Raw genomic sequence first — 19499 nt, 5'->3', positions numbered from 1 at the left:
CGATTCTGTATCAGAAATACCTCTAAAAAGTCTAGATCCTATCTGGATTAAATTTAAACCTAGGTTTGATACATATGATACACTAGGTCAACATAACTGTCTTTTAAAATCAGTTTTCTGGCTGGGCTTGGTGGCTCACGCCTGTAATCCCAGCATTTTGGGAGGCCGAGGAGGGCAGATCATTTGACCTCAGGAGTTTGCGACCCGACCAACATAGTGAAACCCCGTCTCTACTAAAAAATACCAAAATTAGCCAGGCATGGTGGCACGTGCCTGTAGTCTCAGCTACTCAGGAGGCTGAGGCAGGAGAATAGCTTGAATCCGGAAGGTGGGGGGTTGCAGTGAGCCGAGATGGCGCCACTGCACTCCAGCCTGGCGACAGAGCAAGACTCCCTCTTAACAACAACAAAAATGAACTTTTATGTGGACAAGTCCTTACACTGAACTATTTTTTGTTTGTGTATTTGTTTGAAACAGAATCTGACTTTGTTGCTCAGGCTGGAGTAGGGTGGTGCGATCATGGTTCACTGTAGCTTCAACTTCCTGGGCTCAAGCAATCATCTCACCTCAGCCTCCTGAGTAGCTGGGGTTACAGGTGAGTGCCACCACACCTAGCTAATTATTATTTTTTTCTCTGTAGAGACCAGGTTTCACTATGTTGCCCAGGCTTACACAAAGCTATTTTAAAAGAAATGACATTATTGTTACTAAAACAGTAATGAAACATATACATATGTAATCATATATCTACAGACCTACATACACACACACACACAAAAAACAAATGACAGATGTCACAATAGTCTTCTTTGGTTTTTTAGATTTTCCCAAAACTCATCATCAAAACTAAAACACGGCTCCTTTGGCTCAAAATTCTTAATCTGTTTTCCCTTTTCCTCCTTGCTTTTTCTGAAACACTTTTCTTTGGATATGGCATAATTGCTTAGTTTATTCTAGTCTTAGTTCAAATGCCATTTTCTAAGTAAGGTATTTTCTGACAATCCTTCTTAATACTGCAATATTTCTTCCCATGTACTCCCTACACATCTCTCCTGCTTTATTTCTCTTCATAACACCTATCACATATGATACTACAGCATACACATATTTATTTCGTTATTGTTTATCACCTTACATTAGAATATAAGCTCCATAAGGCAAAAAATTTTTGTTTGTTTCGTGTACTTATATATCTCCAGTACCTAGAACAGTGCTGACACATACTAGATACTTGATAATTATTTGTGGAGTAAATAAAGTAATAAAAACACAAACAAATCAGTAAATGAATAAATAGATAAATAAATTGTAAGATATTTAGAGCTTCCAGGACCAGGACAGCATCACTCCTGCTAAATTACTTATGTGAGGATGCTAAAAATAAGACTTACTACAGAAATGAAGATGAACTATTTTATCTACTAAAGTAACTCTTGCATCAAGAAATAATATTCTAAATATTAGCATATTTAGAAATATTTAGAAATAATTTATAAATATTTAGAAATAATATTCTATTTTAAGGTACATCTTAAAGTTGATGAATAGGCCACCAAATGGGAAAGACACATCAGGCAGAGAGGACAACTTGTGCACAGCAAAAAGATTGAGACAGCATAGCATGCTTGGTAAGAGAGAGCTATAATTATTCAAGGAAAGCTGCAGCACAATATTAAGAGAAGGAATACCAGAAATTTAAAATTTCTGAGGCATGAGAGTGTCAATGATGGATGCTGTATGTGTCATGCTGAGGAACAATTCATTTTTCTCTGAATTGGGGAGACAATGAACAGCTTTAAGCTTGGGAATGACCTCATGAGACTATCATTTCAAAAAAAGACCCTTTTCTCTATGTCAGTTGGATGCATTTAAATAGAGCAGCAGGCAGGGCATGGTTCAGGCACTAAATGATATTAACTAAGACAGGGATAGAAGCTAGGAGTAAATTTGAGAAATGTGAGATAAAAATGGGAAGTCTAAGTGATCAATTGAAAATAGAGAGTGAGAGAGAGGAAAGAATCTAGAATGATCACTAGGGATCTGATGTGGGCAACCCAATAAAGAGGGAAATTCAGGAGTAAAAAGCAAATCTGGGGCAAAGACACTGAGTTTGGCTTTTGTTATGTTGCCTTAGATGTACCTATGAGACATTCAAATAAAGATGATCAGTGATGGGGGGAACTGTGAATATGGAGGTCAGTACAAACAACTGAAAATGTAGATTGGTGAGTCTACAGCATATAGGTAGAAAAACACTAGTCAAGTGAAAGGTTTTACGGAGAGCGAAGTAAACAATGAGAAAACAAGACTGGGAATAAAATCTTGAACAACATCATGGGTTAAGAAATAGGAAAAGAAAAAGGAGTTTAAGAGTATGACAATGGGAATAAATGGCCAAAAAGAAGGAGGTAACACAGATAGAATGACAGTGCAGAAGCCAAAGCAAAAGAATTTTATTTTTGCCCTGAAAAAAGGAATAGTCAAAATTTTCAAGTGTTTCGGAGAGATGATACAAGAACTATCCTTCCCACTTCACCACATAGAAAGGAAGATAGCCAAGAACAACGAAAGGCTGTAGGGGGCAGGAGGGCAGTACCTACCAAAAATGTGCATGCCAATATGCTTTAATTTAGAAAAATGTAAATTAAAAAATGGCAGTGTTTGACTATCACCAGAATTATTATTCCTTCACATGTCCCCCCTCCTCAAAATGCAAATATTATTGAGGTTTAGTACAAGACTTGCTCCTTCTATATTTTTAGATCTAGTATGGATTTATTTCACTATCTACAGAAACATGAAATGTGTGATTGCTACAGATTCAAAATTTGATTTTTGTCTTTCAGTGTTGGCATATATTTTAAAGGTTTTAAAACATGAGAATTAGTCCTATGGACAGATTTGTAAATATTCACTATTATTTAATCAGAACCCAAGAAATAATTTTCATTTTTTTATTATACTTAAAGTTCTGGGGTACATGTGCAGAACATGCAGGTATGTTACATAGGTATACATGTGCCATGGTGGTTTGTTACACCCATCAAGCCGTCATCTACCTTAAGTTTCTCCTAATGCTATCCCTCTCCTACTCCCCCACCCCCTGACAGGCCCCAGTGTGTGATGTGCCCCCTCTGTGTCCGTGTGTTCTCATTGTTCAACTCCCACTTATGACTGAGAACATGTGGTGTTTGGTTTTCTGTTCTTGTGTTAGTTTGCTGAGAATGATGGTTTCCAGCTTCATCTATGACCCTGCAAAGAACATGAACTCATCCTTTTTTATGGCTGCATAGTATTCCATGGTGTATATGTGCCACATTTTCTTTATCCAGTCTATTATTCATGGGCATTTGGGTTGATTCCAAGTCTTTGCTATTGTGAACAGTTCTGCAATAAACATACGTGTGCATGTGTCTTTATAGTAGAATGACTTATAATCCTTTGGGTATATACCCAGTAATGGGATTACTGGGTCAAATGGAATTACTGGGTCAAATGGTATTTCTGGTTCTAGATCCTTGAGGGAGGAATCACCACACTGTCTTCCACAATGGTTGAACTAATTTACACTCCTACCAATAGTGTAAAAGCATTGCTATTTCTCCACATCCTCTCCAGCACCTGTTGTTTCCTGACTTTTTAATGATTGCTATTTTAATTGGTGTGAGATGGTATCTCATTGTGGTTTTGATGTGCATTTCTCTAATGACCAGTGATGATGAGCTTTTTTTCATATGCTTATTGGCCACAAAAATGTCTTCATTTGAGAAGTCGCTGTTCATATCCTTCACCCACTTTTTGATAGGGTTTTTTTTTCTTGTAAATTTGGTTAAGTTCCTTGTAGATTCTGGATATTAGCCCTTTGTCAGATGGATAGATTGCAAAAATTTTCTCCCATTCTGTAGGTTGCCTGTTCACTCTGATGATAGTTTCTTTTGCTGTGCAGAAGCTGTTTAGTTTAATTAGATCCCATTAGTCAATCTTGGCTTCTGTTGCCATTGTTTTTGGTGTTTTAGTCATGAAATCTTTGCCCATGCCTATGTCCTGAAAGGTATTGCCTAGGTTTTCTTCTAGGGTTTTTAGGGTTTTTGGTCTTACATTTATGTCTTTAATACATCTAGAGTTAATTTTTTTCTAAAAAAATTTTTTATGATTCTTAAATAGAAATAAAAAAAGAAGTTCAAGCATAACCAACTGTGTGGAAATACTACTACACCGAGCTATGTAATCAACTATATCCAAATAATTAAGTTTAACTCATAATTGCTAATTGTATTTGCACTTGGAATTAGAGAACACAGCACTTGAAGCTTGTATTTAAAATGTACAACATATAATTATCAGAGATCCAAATTACCCCACTCCCTAAAATAAAATTGAAATTATTTGATTGTATGCTTGATAATATAAAAATTATCTTATTCAAAAATTAGTGTCTTCCAGGAATATATATTTTTATATTAACTTTAATTTTATTTTATCCTATTTAAATATACGTGCAAGATAAAATAAAATGAGTTTTCACTATTAATTGACTTTCCATTATATTACGCTAACTCCAAAAGCACACAAAAATGTATCTAAAGCAGTCTATAAATATACTTCATCCAAATGAATAAAGTTAGTGTTTTAAGAAAGTGTTTTTGTTTTTGCTTAAGATAAAAGCTTTGGCTTTTTTTTTTTCCTGTGATCATATCATAGAAATTAGTCTAGGCTCAATTTGGTAAATATTACTATTTCTAAAAATATTACTGCTTTTCCTTCACTAATGAAAAGAACGTACATTCCGTCCGTAAGCTCTTCTCATGTCTATATTTATCTCCATGGCTGCCCACCCACTAACTCATTTCTTTTGTACTATCACCCTATTTTTGTTTCATTGTTTTTTTTGTCGATTTTCTTCATTTCCTAATACTACAAAGAAGTTCAAATGAAGGGCACAGCAAAATGCCAATGGAAGCATTATATGCCTGCCCAGACCAAGTTCCTATTTTTAAGATGAATTTATGATATATACAATAACACCAAATGACAGCAAATGAATATTTCATAGATGTTTCAAACTTCATATGTTAAGAAGCAGACATCGTCTTCACTCTTGAAGCTCTTTTTCTTGTTTTCCCCTTCTAGGTAAATGTTCCACTGATTAGTATCCCCAACTAGAAACACAGTAATTCTTATTTCCTGTCTTCATCACTCCTTCCCAGCATCCACTTACTAAATTCTACAATCTGTATCTCCTAAGTCCTTTTAGAATTATTCACACCAACATTATTCCATCAAAATCTTCTTAATTGAAACTGTCATCTCTTTTCAACTTGGCTAATTCAGGAATTCTCCTGCTTCCGGTGTTGCCCTATTGCTCTCCATATCTCATATCCCCAGCACATTCTCCACACTGCAGTCAGAAAGCCATTACCAAAAATAGTTCTAATCATGCCATTATCTTGCTTAAAATAATGACTTTTAAAAAGAGCCAAATACAAAAAAAAATTAGCCAGGCATGGTGGCGGGTGCCTGTAGTCCCAGCTACTCGGAGAGGCTGAGGCAGGAGAGTGGCGTGAACCCGGGAGGTGGAGCTTGCAGCAAGCCAAGATCGCACCACTGCACTCCAGCCTGGGTGAGAGCGCGAGACTCCGTCTCAAAAAAAAAAAAAAAGAGCCAAAAAAAAAAAAAAAACCCACAAAATAAAACAACAACTAACATCATGTGACAGTATTTAACAGAGTGGATTCTAAAGTTGACTGCCTAGTTTCAAAACCCAGATCTATCACTTATGTGCTATGTAACCTTGGGCAAATTACTTCAACTCACTGCATCTAAGTTTTCTCATATTAAAACAGTGGGATTACAAGCTACGTGCTTCTTCTGTTTCTTTCCCGGAACTCTAAATGATATGCTCTTCGTGTGTATGTGTATGTGTATTTGTAGAGAACAGACTGGAAAGAAATCTAAAATGATTAACTTGATAGTAAAAAAATCTTGATTATTTTATCTTATTTTTATTAAACTTTATTGTAGTTCCTGAATTTCCTATAATAAACATGTACCAATTTCAAAAATTGTGAGATTAATAATAATTTCTTTATCATAGAGTTTAGTGAAGAAAAAATGGCACATGGCCTGTAGCATTTATATTGTTGAAAGTTTTAAATTCCTGTTATGTTTCCTCTATGAGGCACTTTACACGACAACAATCCTGTGAAGTATGATACATATTATCCTCAATTATACATGCATCAACTCTTAGACTTTTAGTGGTCAAATCCCTTGCTAAAAACTACACAACAGGGTCAGGATTTCAATCTAGAATGTTCTGACACCAAAGACCATAGTAACCACAATAGCCTAGGCTGACAGATGGCCCTCTATGTCTTTTTCTGAGTTTCCAGGAAAACGATGAATGTATATATGCCAATTTTTGAGGCATTCCATGGTGGTTTGAAAGCAGGTTCACATCACACAAACATCACCAATATTGCTATAACTATGCAGATTCCAGGGCAGGGAGGGCAAGAAAAGGTGGACTTGATACTACAAAGCTCTCTGTGATCTCTCCTACGCTAGCTTTTTATAAAATCCATTGATCATTCCTCATCTTCCTTGTTTCTGTTACTTAGTTATAATGAAGTGCTTGCAATTTCCTGACAAACTGGCTCCCTCAGGCATCCTCACATTTACACATGTTGCACCCTGTAGACCCTTCTCCAGTTGCAGCATTTTACTTATCCTTCATGATAATTTTATAATAATGTCACTTTCTCTAAAACTCTTCTCCATCCTTTCCAGGCAGCTTCTTCTCCTGAGCCCTTCTTCTCCTGAATTGCCATGATATTGTTTTCTTGCCTCTCTGTGTACTTGTTAGAGTACAGTGTTATTCTCTCCTAACTTACTCTACTCTGAGCCCATGGAGAAGGTCAAAGTTTTATCTATAATTCTTGTCCCCTCTGCCTAAGATAGCAGCTGGTATACAGAAATTTAATAAATAATTGCTCAAATAAGAATACATATATACATATATACACATATATATATGTTTAATTGCAGTTGAAATCAAAGAAACACAATTCACTCTAGCTTTCTTATAAAATTTTTGAAATCATGAAAGAGTCATGTCCATATATCTGAAAATTATGTCTGAATCTATTTATTCCATGGCAAGTACTTAAAGGCTACTTAACCAAATTTGACTTTGGCAGAAAACTTAACTCATTGGAATTATCTTGCTTAAAAATGGATATAACACATCTTCCTATTATTAAGAAGTATTAAGGTACTTCCACAACCACGCAGCATTCTAGATGCTGGTGATAAAACAGTGAGCAGCCTTAGGGTTCATGCTGCTCAGATGTGTGGTTGATCCAGTAGAAGATCCACCCAAGAAAAACCATTCAGAGTGTGATGAGAGTTCTCATGGGGGTGGGGATGGTCATGGGAGTTTCCATGGTCCTTTGGGACGTGTTTGGAGAGATCTATTCCAGACTTGAAAGCAGGGGTCAGGGCAGCCTTTCTTTGTGACACCCAAGCCAGATGGTATGCATGAGTGTGTTTGTGCAAATGTGCACATGTACGTGTGCACACTTCATGGCTAGGAGGAATAGGATCAGAAAGAGAGCTTTCTAGGTGAACAGAATATTATTTTCAACAACTAAAAGGTGTCTACTGGCTCAATTTGAAATAAATTAGTCAGGGATTTGGACTCAGATATCATTGGACAAGTACAGGGGCTAGATCACACCAAGCATTGTAAGTCTTCTTAATGCCTTAGAGGAATGAGAAGCTGTTAAGAGGGAAACGGATCAGAATTGCATTTTTTAAAAAATTACACTAACTGCAATGGAGAGACTAGAAAAAAGGAGACCAGTTAGAAGGCTGTTAATCATCCAGCTGACAGAGGGAGGTGATTTTGACCTAAGAAGTGGTAGGGGGTAGGAAAAAAAATAAAAGATTTGAGAGATCATACAAGTATAGAATTGACAACCGATTGTTGTGGAGCCAAAAAAAGAAAAGAATCAAAGAAGATGTTCATGCTTCTGGTTTAGGCTCTGGTGAGCAGGAGATCCAGTCACTGGAGATGACAGGTATGATGTCATGATCACCTGTTTCCTCTGGGACACATAGAATTGTTTTGAAGATTAACTGAAATAGTTTACATGACAGCAACTAACACAGTGTCAATTCATATTGCATTATAGCTCATTTCTGCAGGCATTTCCATTCCCTTCTTGTCTTTCTGAAGTTGTACCAGTAATTTAGTAGCAAAACTGAGAATAGAATCCCAGGCTTCTGTTTACCAGTCCAGAGTTTTTTTGTTAATGGACTGCTGATCTATAAACAAAGATGAAACAAAGGGATTTTAAAGCAAATATGAACAACTTATTCTGGAATTGCTTACAAGCTGTCATCTAGCCAACTTATTTTTAGTTTATATTTAAAATGAATCATATGTTCCAAAATGACTGACAGAAACACAGCTTTGTTTCTGAAGCCAATTCTTTTCCATCATTTTTGGACATCATTCAGAGCTATAACAGACTTTCAGGGTGTTTAAACGCATTCATCCATGACAACAACAAATGCTAATTATCATAAAAAATAAATAGCTCCTGTTAACATCATTTTAAGAATTTATCCTATTCCAGCACTATATTTCATTTATCATCCCACCTGTTTTGGGGGTGGGAACAAAGACTCGATGAAAGTACAATTATCATGTATCAAACTGGACAACACAACAAAAAAGAAATGAATACAAATGGGAGGAACAGCATACATAATAAATAAATATGGAAAGGAAAAAGGAAACATGTAAATAAAATGGCACATGTGTGTCCTGCAGTAAAAGCAGATACATAAGCCCATCATAAAGACAGTAATGTTTATCTTATTGTGTATGAGGTGGATTTTTTTCCATTTCAGTTCACAGTCCAAGCTATAATCAAATTTCCTATCACATCATCAAATAGTCATCTTGCTCTTTTGAGAAGCTGACAAATTCTCTTTGCTGAATTCTATCATTAAAAGTATACCTTGCAAATATTCACAAACTATGCATCAAGCAAAGGTCTAATATCCAGAACCTGTAAGAAACTGAAATAAATCAACAAGCAAGAAACAAATAACCCCATTAAAAAAGTGAGCAAAGGACATGAACAGATACTTCTCAAAAGAAGATGTACATGCAGCCAACAAACATATGAAAGAAACATTCAGCATCACTAATCATCAGAGAAATGCAAAACAAAACCTCAATGAGATACCATTTCACACTAGTCTGAATGGCTATTATTAAGAAGTCAAAAAAATAAATGTTGGTGAGGTTGCAGAGAAAAAGGAATGCTTGTACAGTTTGGTGGGAATGTAAATTAGTTCAGCCATTGTAGAAAGAAGTTTGGAGATTTTTCAAAGAGCTAAAAATAGAACTACATTTGACCCAGCAATACCATTACTAGATATATACACAAAGGAAAATAGATGATTCTATCAAATAGACACATGCATGCATATGTTCATTGCAGCACTATTCACAACAGCAAAGACATGGAATCAACCAAGATGCCCATCAATTGTGGATTAAATAAAGAAAATGTGGTACATATACACCATGGAATACTATGCAGCCATAAAAAAACAAAATTATGTTCTTTGCAGCAACATGGATGTAGCTGAAATCCATTATCCTAAGTGAATTACAGAGGAACAGAAAACCAAATACTGCATGTTCTTATTTATAAGTAGGAGCTAAGACCGGGCGCGGTGGCTCACGCTTGTAATCCCAGCACTTTGGGAAGCCGAGGCAGGCGGATCACGAGGTCAGGAGATCGAGACCACGGTGAAACCCCGTCTCTACTAAAAATACAAAAAAAATTAGCCGGGCGTGGTGGCGGGCGCCTGTAGTCCCAGCTACTCGGAGAGGCTGAGGCAGGAGAATGGCGTGAACCCGGGAGGCGGAGCTTGCAGTGAGCCGAGATTGCGCCACTGCACTCCAGCCTGGGTGACAGAGCCAGACTCCATCTCAAAAAAAAAAAAGTAGGAGCTAAACATTTGGTACATATGTACATAAATTTGGGAAAAAATAGACACTGGAGACTAGAAGCATGGGGAGGGAAAGAAGAGGTTAAGGGTTGAAAAACTATCTATTGGATACCACGTTCATTGGGTGATGGGTTCAGTTGTACCCAACGCTCAGCATCATGCAATATAGCCTTGTAACGAACCTGCACATGCACTCCCTGATTTTAAAATGAAAGTTGAAAAAAATTCTACCTTGAGACTTTGAAACATAAACAAAAAGACAAAAAGTCTGCTATATATTAATAAACACATTTCAAAGGGACTCTTCTGCCTATCTTAGAATCATTTCTGTCACATTAAATAATCAAAAACACTCAAGTTCTCAAAAATGCTGTAAAGTAAGAGGCAACAAATGGACAGTTACAAGTGCAATTATCCCACTGCAAATAGTATTAACAATGTGAGTAATCACATGTCCCTCAATAGGGATTAGAAGCTCAACAAGGGCTGAGCCTTTGTTTCCTTTAGTGGCATATAATTCCTTTCACAGCATATAACTCTTCCTGGCATGTATCAGTTGATAATCAAAATTCATTGAACTAAACGTTGCATAAAATGTAACAGCAATATGTTTTATTCTTCAGAGGATTTCAAGACATATTCATCCTATGAATATTCTGTAACAATTCTAAGTTAGCATTACCACTTAACTAATCAGACCTTTCAAATATCCAAGTATCTATGTCACCTTCAAAGCCAAGGGAGTGGCAAAGTTTCCTTTAAATAATAACTAGTAACTAAATAGTAAGCATTTTAATAAATTTGAGGTCAGGACTCCATTAAATGTATATAATCAACTAGTTATACATGTGTACTTATTTATATTTGCCTCAATGATATAATTGAGAATATAATTTAAAGCAGGAATAGATCAATTACATGAGACTGCATTTACCAAATTATTGTAGGAACTGATTGCAAATCCCATTATCTATTTAGCGAATCACTTTAGAACCACATGTATTAAATAAAAATGCCACACATGTGCATGTGCACACATACACATAGGATTGTGAAGAAAGGTAATATGTCTATAGATATTTTGAATACTTGCCAATTTTCTTCCTCCTACAAGGAGTTTAAGGATGATAATTAATACAAAATATCACATGTATGATGTACATATCTGTGTGCATGCACATATGTATATAATGTATACATTATAAGGATATATGATGTTGGGACCGCCTATACCTGAATTACATCAGGGAGGAATGGAGAAGTAAACAATCCACAGATTAACATGCACATGTATCTATATTTATATATTTTTGTAGATGACCACCCATAAACATAAGTGGACCAATTTGCAACTGAGGATCCCTTGGATCATTTTATTACACATACTCACAGAAATCATTCATACAGAACCTGACATTCAAAATTTGGAACACAGAACTTTACCAATGACAAAGAAGTAATGATTTAGGAAGAAAGCAATATAATAAATTTAATAGGTTTAATTTGAGCTAAAAGAGATGTCAAACATACTTATTTTAAGGATCTTAATGATGCATTCCTAATTTTTATTTATAAATATTTCATATTTTAAATAAGAAAACAAAATTACTCTAATTTGTATCTAGATGCCTTTCACTCTTTCTTATGTAAACAAAAATGTTTTTGAAATTATTTTCCCTTTTTTTAATCCTGTAGCTCCCAGTTTCCTATTCCCTTGAAAGAGTTCTTATCTGTCAATTTGCAGATGACCAATTTTATTGGCAAATGGGCAAATTTCTGCACAGAGTTCTGTATACTGCATGCATGAACAAAATATGCTCCTGGCATATTTTGAGAGAATTTAAATTCAAATGAAATACAATCTCAATGTAATTATGAAAGTATAGTGAAGTGTCCTAAAATAAAATGTTTTTCTGTTTTAATTCAAAGAATACTGTTTATATTGTTGATAAACATCTTAAAGTAAAATTAATTATCACTCTATAAAAAGCAAAATAGTATGCAGCTGCTTCACCAATGTAACTTCCAATGAAAATTAAAATTTCATTTTTATTGTTACTTTATTGTATTTCTCTGAGACTTGTTTTTAACTGATAATTCAAGATAACCATTTGTATGCCAAAATAATAAAATGCATTAACACAAGAAAGCAGTCAACCTGTAGTTAGCAAATATTTATTAAACTATTCCTTTAACTAATTGAAATAAATATCATTTAGTAAATTCTATTTTCTAAGTCTCTAAATGACATCTACACAAAAGCAGTTCCACAAACTTGAGTGTTTCAGTGAATATTATATTGTTCCACATATGAGTAAAAACTTTTCTAACCTTAACATGCCTTATAAAGTTTGTTATGTTTTATATGCATTCTTTGCACATAAACAGCCAGATAAAATAGTAAGGCATAATTTGAATTTCTTGGCAAGTGTCACTGACTCATCACAAGGCTTTGCCTTGAGAAACTACCCCAGCAAAAACTTCATAGCAGAAAAATTCTTTAAATAAGTATTTCAGAATGGGTCTGGTGGCTCACACCTGTAATCCCAGCAGTTTGGGAAGCCAAGGCAGGTGGATCATTTAAGGTCAGGAGTTCGAGACCAGCCTGGCCAACATGATGAAACCCTGACTCCACTAAAAATACAAAAATTAGCCAGAAGTTTTGGCATATGCCTGTAATCCCAGTTACTTGGGAAGCTGAGGCAGGAGAATCGCTTGAACCTGGGAGGAGGAGGTTGCAGTAAGCTGAAATTGCACCCTTGCATGCCAGCCTGGGCAACAGAGCGACTGTATCTATCTATCTACACACACACACACACACACACACACACACACACACACACACACACACATTATTCAATATGATCTAAATTGTTAGACCATATTGTTTTTGAATAAATTGTTTTTGAATACATGGATTCTTACTTTTTAAATGACTGGAATTCTAAATATATATATATATATATATATATGTGTGTGTGTGTGTGTGTGTATCTATCTATCTATCTATAATATTGTTTACTACATCTATCCTGCATCCAACCCACCAAACTAGCTGATCTTTCACAGGAATAAAAAAATGCTTATTTTACAAATACAGAGAAGAAGTATTCAATATAGGTATTCTTTGTTTGGATATGTGAAATTAGGGTTGGTGTTTGATTCTGTCTTTCTACCCCTTAGATGAATTTTCAAAAATCAAAATAAAGCATATAAGAATACAATAAGAACCTGGAATGGGCTTCAGAAAATTATCTATATTTAAAGCATAGCTCCAAAAGATACTGATTTTTCTTACCAGTGCTGTCATCATACACAACCGTGACGGTTTTCCACTTGAAAAATTGCACCAGGTCTAAAATGGCACGGCTGAGTGAAGAGAAGTCTGGGTAGAGACTGACATAGAAGGAATCTTTGTTGTCTGACACCTGGTGCTTCCAGCGGGTCTGTATGTGGGGAACTCCCAGAGCATTGCAGATGGACTGCACTGCGTTTGCTGATGAGCTGTGTGAAGGCCCGAAGATGGCAGCCACCCCAAGAGACAGCTGATCACAGGCTGAAGAGGAGATAAAGGTCTGTCAGTAATGAGAGGAGAGGTGCCAGTGTGCCAGCAGATACCACATTATTATTTTTAAACCCAAAGGTATCATCCTCAAGGAAGATTTGTGTTTTTAAAAAATATATATCAGGCCGGGCGCGGTGGCTCACACTTGTAATCTCAGCACTTTGGGAGGCCGAGGCGGGCGGATCACGAGGTCAGGAGATTGAGACCACGGTGAAACCCCGTCTCTACTAAAAATACAAAAAAATTAGCCGGGCGTGATGGCGGGCGCCTGTAGTCCCAGCTGTTCGGAGAGGCTGAGGCAGGAGAATGGCGTGAACCCGGGAGGTGGAGCTTGCAGCGAGCCGAGATTGCGCCACTGCACTCCACCCTGGGTGAGAGAGCAAGACTCCGTCTCAAAAAAAAAAAAAAAAAAAAAAAAAAAAAAAAAAAAAATATATATATATATATATATATCTATAAAGTAGATATATGTATCTATAAAAGTAGATATATATAGATATATATATTTATAAAAGTAGATACATATATCTACTTTTCACTAATTTAAAATTTTGTCTGACTCTGAACATTTTCCATTTGTTACAAGGGAATTAACTCACCCTGCAGCTCAAAGTTCAGATAATTCTATAAATAATGTCAGGGGAGGGAGACAGGGAAGGAGAGAGAGGATGAATATTTTTTAATTTAAGGGGGCAGTGCTTGTTTTCGAAGACTAGTTTATATGAGGGGAATGAGGGAATAGTGCAGATTCTCAAATTCACTGAACAGTTTTTACATTTTCCATTTCTTAATCAAAAGCCACGTGGTTCCCCCTTTACTCGTGCAATTAGCTATGCTCACACACAGATGAATGTTTCCACATATCTGATGATACAGGTCAGGTTATGCAAACACTCAGCCACACAAAACCTGCTATAGCTCTTTTAGAGTGATTTCATATGGATCAGTCTCACTGAGTAGAAAAACAGCAAAGTCATTAAAAAAGTACTCAGTCATCTTTATATATTTGGCTTTTGGATGCTATAAGTGTTTTCTATTATTCTATTTTTTAAAGTTTGTATTTACTCACAGAAAATTTTACTCATATCAATAATAACCACAGTAATTAAGATAGGCATGAACAAACTAGAGGGTATTCAAATTAAAATAGACTGTGCCATGACCTGAACTTTCTATAAGGCACACTGACACAAATAGCGAGCTTGGGCCTAGAAAGTGAGTAATTATTGGGAACACAAAAATTATCTTTAAATATTTGAAGACCTGGCATGTGACAGAAGCTTAAGTTTGTTTCACTTGATGGGCAAAGGGGAATTAGAAAAAAAAATAGAAGCTTCCCCTGAATTTTTACCCACTTTATTATTATTTATTTATTTATTTATTATTTACTTTGTTGAGATAGAGTCTCAGTCTGTCGCCCAGGCTTGAGTGCAGTGGTGCGATCTCGGCTCACTGCGACCTTTGCCTCCCGGGTTCAAGCGATTCTCCTGCCTCAGCCTCCCAAGTAGCTGGGACTACAGGCATGTGCCACCAAGCCTGGGCAATTTTTTATATTTTTAGTAGAGACAGGGTTTCACCGTGTTAGCCAGGATGATCTCGATCTCCTGACCTCGTGATCCACCCGCCTCGGCCTCCCAAAGTGCTGGGATTACAAGCATGAGCCACCACACCTGGCTATTATTTTTAATTCTAAATATGGCCTCATGCCATGGTTCACACCTGTAATCCCAGGACTTTGGGAGGCCAATGCAGGAAGATCGCTTGAGACCAGGAATTCGAGACCTTCCTGGGCAACACAGTGAGACCTCCTCTCCACTAAAACAAAAACAAACAAACAAAAAGAAACAAAACAAAAATTCAGCTAGGCATGGTGCTGTGTGCCTATAGTTCTAGCTACTTGGCAGGCTGAGGTGGGAGGATCACTTGAGCCCGGGACATTGAGGTTGCAGTGAGCCATGATGGTGCCGCCGCTGGCCTACCTGGGTGCCAGACCAAAACTGTGTGTCAAAAAAAAAATAATAATAAACCATGTTCAAAAATGAAATAGTCTTCCCCAAGAGGCAATGGTTTGCCCATCACTGCAAATATTTAAAGGACAGAGAAGGATTGTTATTGAGCTGTAGGCATAAATTAGGTGTTCAGACTCAATTCCTCCACAATGGAGTTTATAATTCTACTGTGTGAAAATTTCTGCTATTTTCCCTCAGTTTTCTGCATAAAATATAATATTATAGTTAAGCATGGAAATATTTAATAATTAAGTAAATTATTGTCAGAAAGAACACTTGTTTAAACATTCTTAAAAAATCAATATGATCTAAATAAATTGTTTTTAAATACATGGATTCTTACTTTTTAAATAACACATGGAATTCTAAATTAGTATAAATGGTGCTTAGACTTTAGAATTTTTCACTCAACATGAGATTTTAATTCATATATATTGAAGATAAATGATCTTCCTTCACTACGTTTGTGACAAATCACAAACCAAGAAAAGCTAAAAACACTGAATTAGGTTATTTAGAATGTTTCTAAGTGTGTTTCAAGCAAGATTAGAGCTTTCAGTTATCAGAAGAGTTATTTTAAAATATATGATTCAAACAATAATTCAAGCTCTAATACATCAAAGTATTTATTAATTGAGCAGAACAATATTACCTATTAAAACTATAACAGAAAAAAATTAGATAAAATGTCAAAAGGTAACATCTCATTTCTTATTATTTTCTTGCATTGGATAAATAATTACATTTTTAAAATATCTAAAGTTACTTTATAATTAATCATTAACAATATTATCAATATATACATTTCTTGATAAAGTTAAAAAAACATAGTGGCTCTGTTATATTATGTTTTTATGTATTGCTGTGTCCTCCAAGCAGTAATAACTCAACAAACAAGAGATTCAGAAGATAAAATCCAAACCATGACATTCACGAAGAAAGTTACTCATATACTTATTTGAGCTTTTCCTAGCTTCAAGCCAAAGTGAAATGATGGATTTGATTCCCAGGGAGTTTTTATTGGGTAACAAAGCTTGTAAATTTCTTATAATATTTTGGTCAAACCACATGAGTTTATCAATTCAGAATTTTGCTAGGCCATTCCCAGGATAGTACTCTGTTTGTTGTGAGAACATCCGAACCTGTGTTTTTTTTATGCTGTTCATTTGAAATCGCCATTAAGAAATCTACTAATATTTTATCTATACTGCACTCATACTCCATATTCTTTGATCAAAATGCCTTTATTAGAGGCAGAACTTCTTCTTCCTAATGGAAACAATCGTGAACTATGCTACTAATCAAATGTAATAGTCTTGAATTAATGATTTATTTTGCAATTATGATGACAAATATAATATTTCACAGTTACCTTTAACCTTTTTCTCTGTCTTCAAAACCTTTCATCACCTGACATAGTTCTGAAATGTGGAAACTTATTTGTATTCATAAAGATATGAATTCAAAGGGCATGCAAAATATGGCTTTGATAAACACTACTTAGCTGCTGGGGGAAAAGAAGGATACTTTCATCTCGAGAAATACTGTACCTTGTCAGCTACCATTAATATTAATGAGCCTAAACAATTTGCACTAACTTGGAATTATAATTATGTACATTTCCGCCAATATAAGGTAGCTACAGTAAAACCATATTAGCATTACAGAAAGGCAAACATTGTTTTAAAATATAATGTTAGAACAAACACTTTGTAAGCCTTTTCCTTTGAGAAAAATCTTTATAATAAAATTTAATTCCTATTACATAAATGCTAACTATCCAAAAGAAAAGATCACCTACTATAAGATTATCTACCTATATAAGAAAAGATCACCCACATAAGACTATAGAAATACCTCTCAAACACATTTACTACTGACAGCTGTCTGGTTAAAATAAATGCTTTAATAATAGTTTTCTCTATTGCCTTCCTTCATATATAAATATTAAATTTTTATTCCACCAAATTATTTTTCTTTTTAATTTTTTTCTATATTTTTGGCATTTAAAACAGTTACAACACAAAAATAAAATTCATAAAGTATTCTAATTATGTCCTTATATAATTCAGTTTTTACATAATCAGCCATTTATTTTCAGTTACAAAAAGAAATATCAGATGGTTAAAATATGAGCATGGAATATACATAAACTAATGGTTGTTTAAAATTTTCCAATTAAGTTTCAATATATGCTGACATTTTGAAGTCACTTAGAACCACATAACTTTTAAGGTAGCCAATAAATTGAGACCACAGTAATAATATAATGGGATTGACAGATAATGCAAATAAAGATGCAAGAATGGATTGAAAAATTGGTAAAATCCACTCATATAAATTTTATTTTTGTGGGTTCTTAAAAATAGGAATGCTTCAATAATAAGATGGAAGGATCAATAGAAAAAAAACAATTTCACTAACAGATGTAATTGTATTTCATGTTATAAGCAGATTTTTTGCAATAGGAATTATACCACTTTATCTTCTCTGACAAAATTTATATGCATTTTGAAAATAAATCTTTGCATGCAAATATTCCTAACAACTTATTAACTGTATGCTGAAAAATAAAAAAGTCTCTTAAGAATACCTAGAAATTTGAATTCCAGGAAACAAAGATGTTAAAAATCTATCAATTACCTTTCTTGGATGCTTCAAAACTATCATAAAGGTTTATCTTCTGGGTGTCATAGGTAAGGGTAGTATTGGGTAGCAATGTTCTGTTTCTGTTAATTGTGTTCACAGCAAATCTGAATGCAAGTTCCTCAGCTCCCATTGGGCCAGATTCCACATATTCAAAAATACCACCTGGCAAAAAGAAAGAGAATAATCATAAATTTCGCAAGAATAAACATAATTTTTACAAGACAAAGAAAATATCAGAAGTTTTCTGTACTTTTATATAAGTGCAAGTGCATTTGTGTGTGTGTGTGTGTGTGTGTGTGTGTGAGAGAGAGAGAGAGAGAGACAGACAGAGAGAGATTTAAGTACATGGGGTTTGTGCTTACTTTATGAACTTTGGGATATTCTCTTTTAGCCACAGCCATACTGGTAAAATTGCCTTAGTATTGCTGCCAAAATTTAACATGATACAAATATGATTTGGACTTTTTTTTATTAGTTATTACTTATTTTAGGGCCTAGGTATAGAGAGGTCTTAAGTACTGAAATTTATCCCCCCAGAATTTGTAAACAGTTCCAGAATAATCAATCCTCTTCATTGATATATACTATAAAATTAAGCATTGAAAAACATGTGTTAAATGTCATCTCCATTCAGAAATCAAAATTCTTTTGCACATTTTTTTTTTTTTTTCTTAAGACAGTCACTCACTTGCCCAGGCTGGAGCGCAGAGGAGCGATCACAGCCCACTGCAGCATTGACCTCCTTGGGCTCAGGTGATTCTCATACCTTAGTCTCCCAAGTACTTGAGACTACAGGTGTAAGCCATCATTTCCAGCTAATTTTTGTATTTTTTGCATAGTCGGGGTTTCACTATATTGCCCAGGCTAGTCTCAAACTCCTGGGCTCAAGCAATCTGCCTGCCTTGGCCTCCCAAATTGTTGGAATTTACAGGAGTGAGCCACCTGCATTTATTGTGTTAAAAGCCCAAATTATTCGCAAATTTCAGCATCTTACTTGCGAGAAAAGAGAGTTAGCATTTTGCTAGTTATTTTATTCTAAGTCCCTTTTAAGAAGACACTTGACATTTATGAAGGAGGCCTCTCCAAAACAATGCAACTCCTTTAATCAATGAATAAAACTGTAGTATATAATTTTGGCCATAAAATGTAGAGTATAATTTTAAAATATGTCCCTTCAATTTGTGACCTTCCACCAGCTCTGTCTCATTCCAGTTCCCTCACTCTTGTCACAGCCTTCCTTC

The 19499-nt window shown here is 35.2% G+C and overlaps 1 protein-coding gene across 12 annotated transcripts in view; it reads right to left on the bottom strand.

Annotated features, from left to right (window-relative positions):
* GRIK2 (glutamate ionotropic receptor kainate type subunit 2) overlaps positions 1-19499 on the bottom strand; it is a 671651-nt gene that overhangs the window by 420233 nt on the left and 231919 nt on the right. For all 12 annotated transcript variants that reach the window (XM_058435428.1, XM_032155777.2, XM_058435430.1 and 9 more), the window contains exons 3-4: positions 18253-18420; positions 13334-13591 (exon numbers count right to left, since the gene is read on the bottom strand). In XM_058435428.1, the coding sequence (XP_058291411.1) occupies positions 13334-13591; positions 18253-18420 (426 nt within the window). The remainder of the gene's footprint in view (positions 1-13333; positions 13592-18252; positions 18421-19499) is intronic.

Source organism: Hylobates moloch, unplaced genomic scaffold, assembly GCF_009828535.3.
Source record: "Hylobates moloch isolate HMO894 unplaced genomic scaffold, HMol_V3 SCAFFOLD_2, whole genome shotgun sequence".
Taxonomy (NCBI): Eukaryota; Metazoa; Chordata; class Mammalia; order Primates; family Hylobatidae; genus Hylobates; species Hylobates moloch.
The sequence above is the reverse complement of the archived record's forward strand: the minus strand, read 5'-3'. Positions and strand labels throughout refer to the sequence as shown.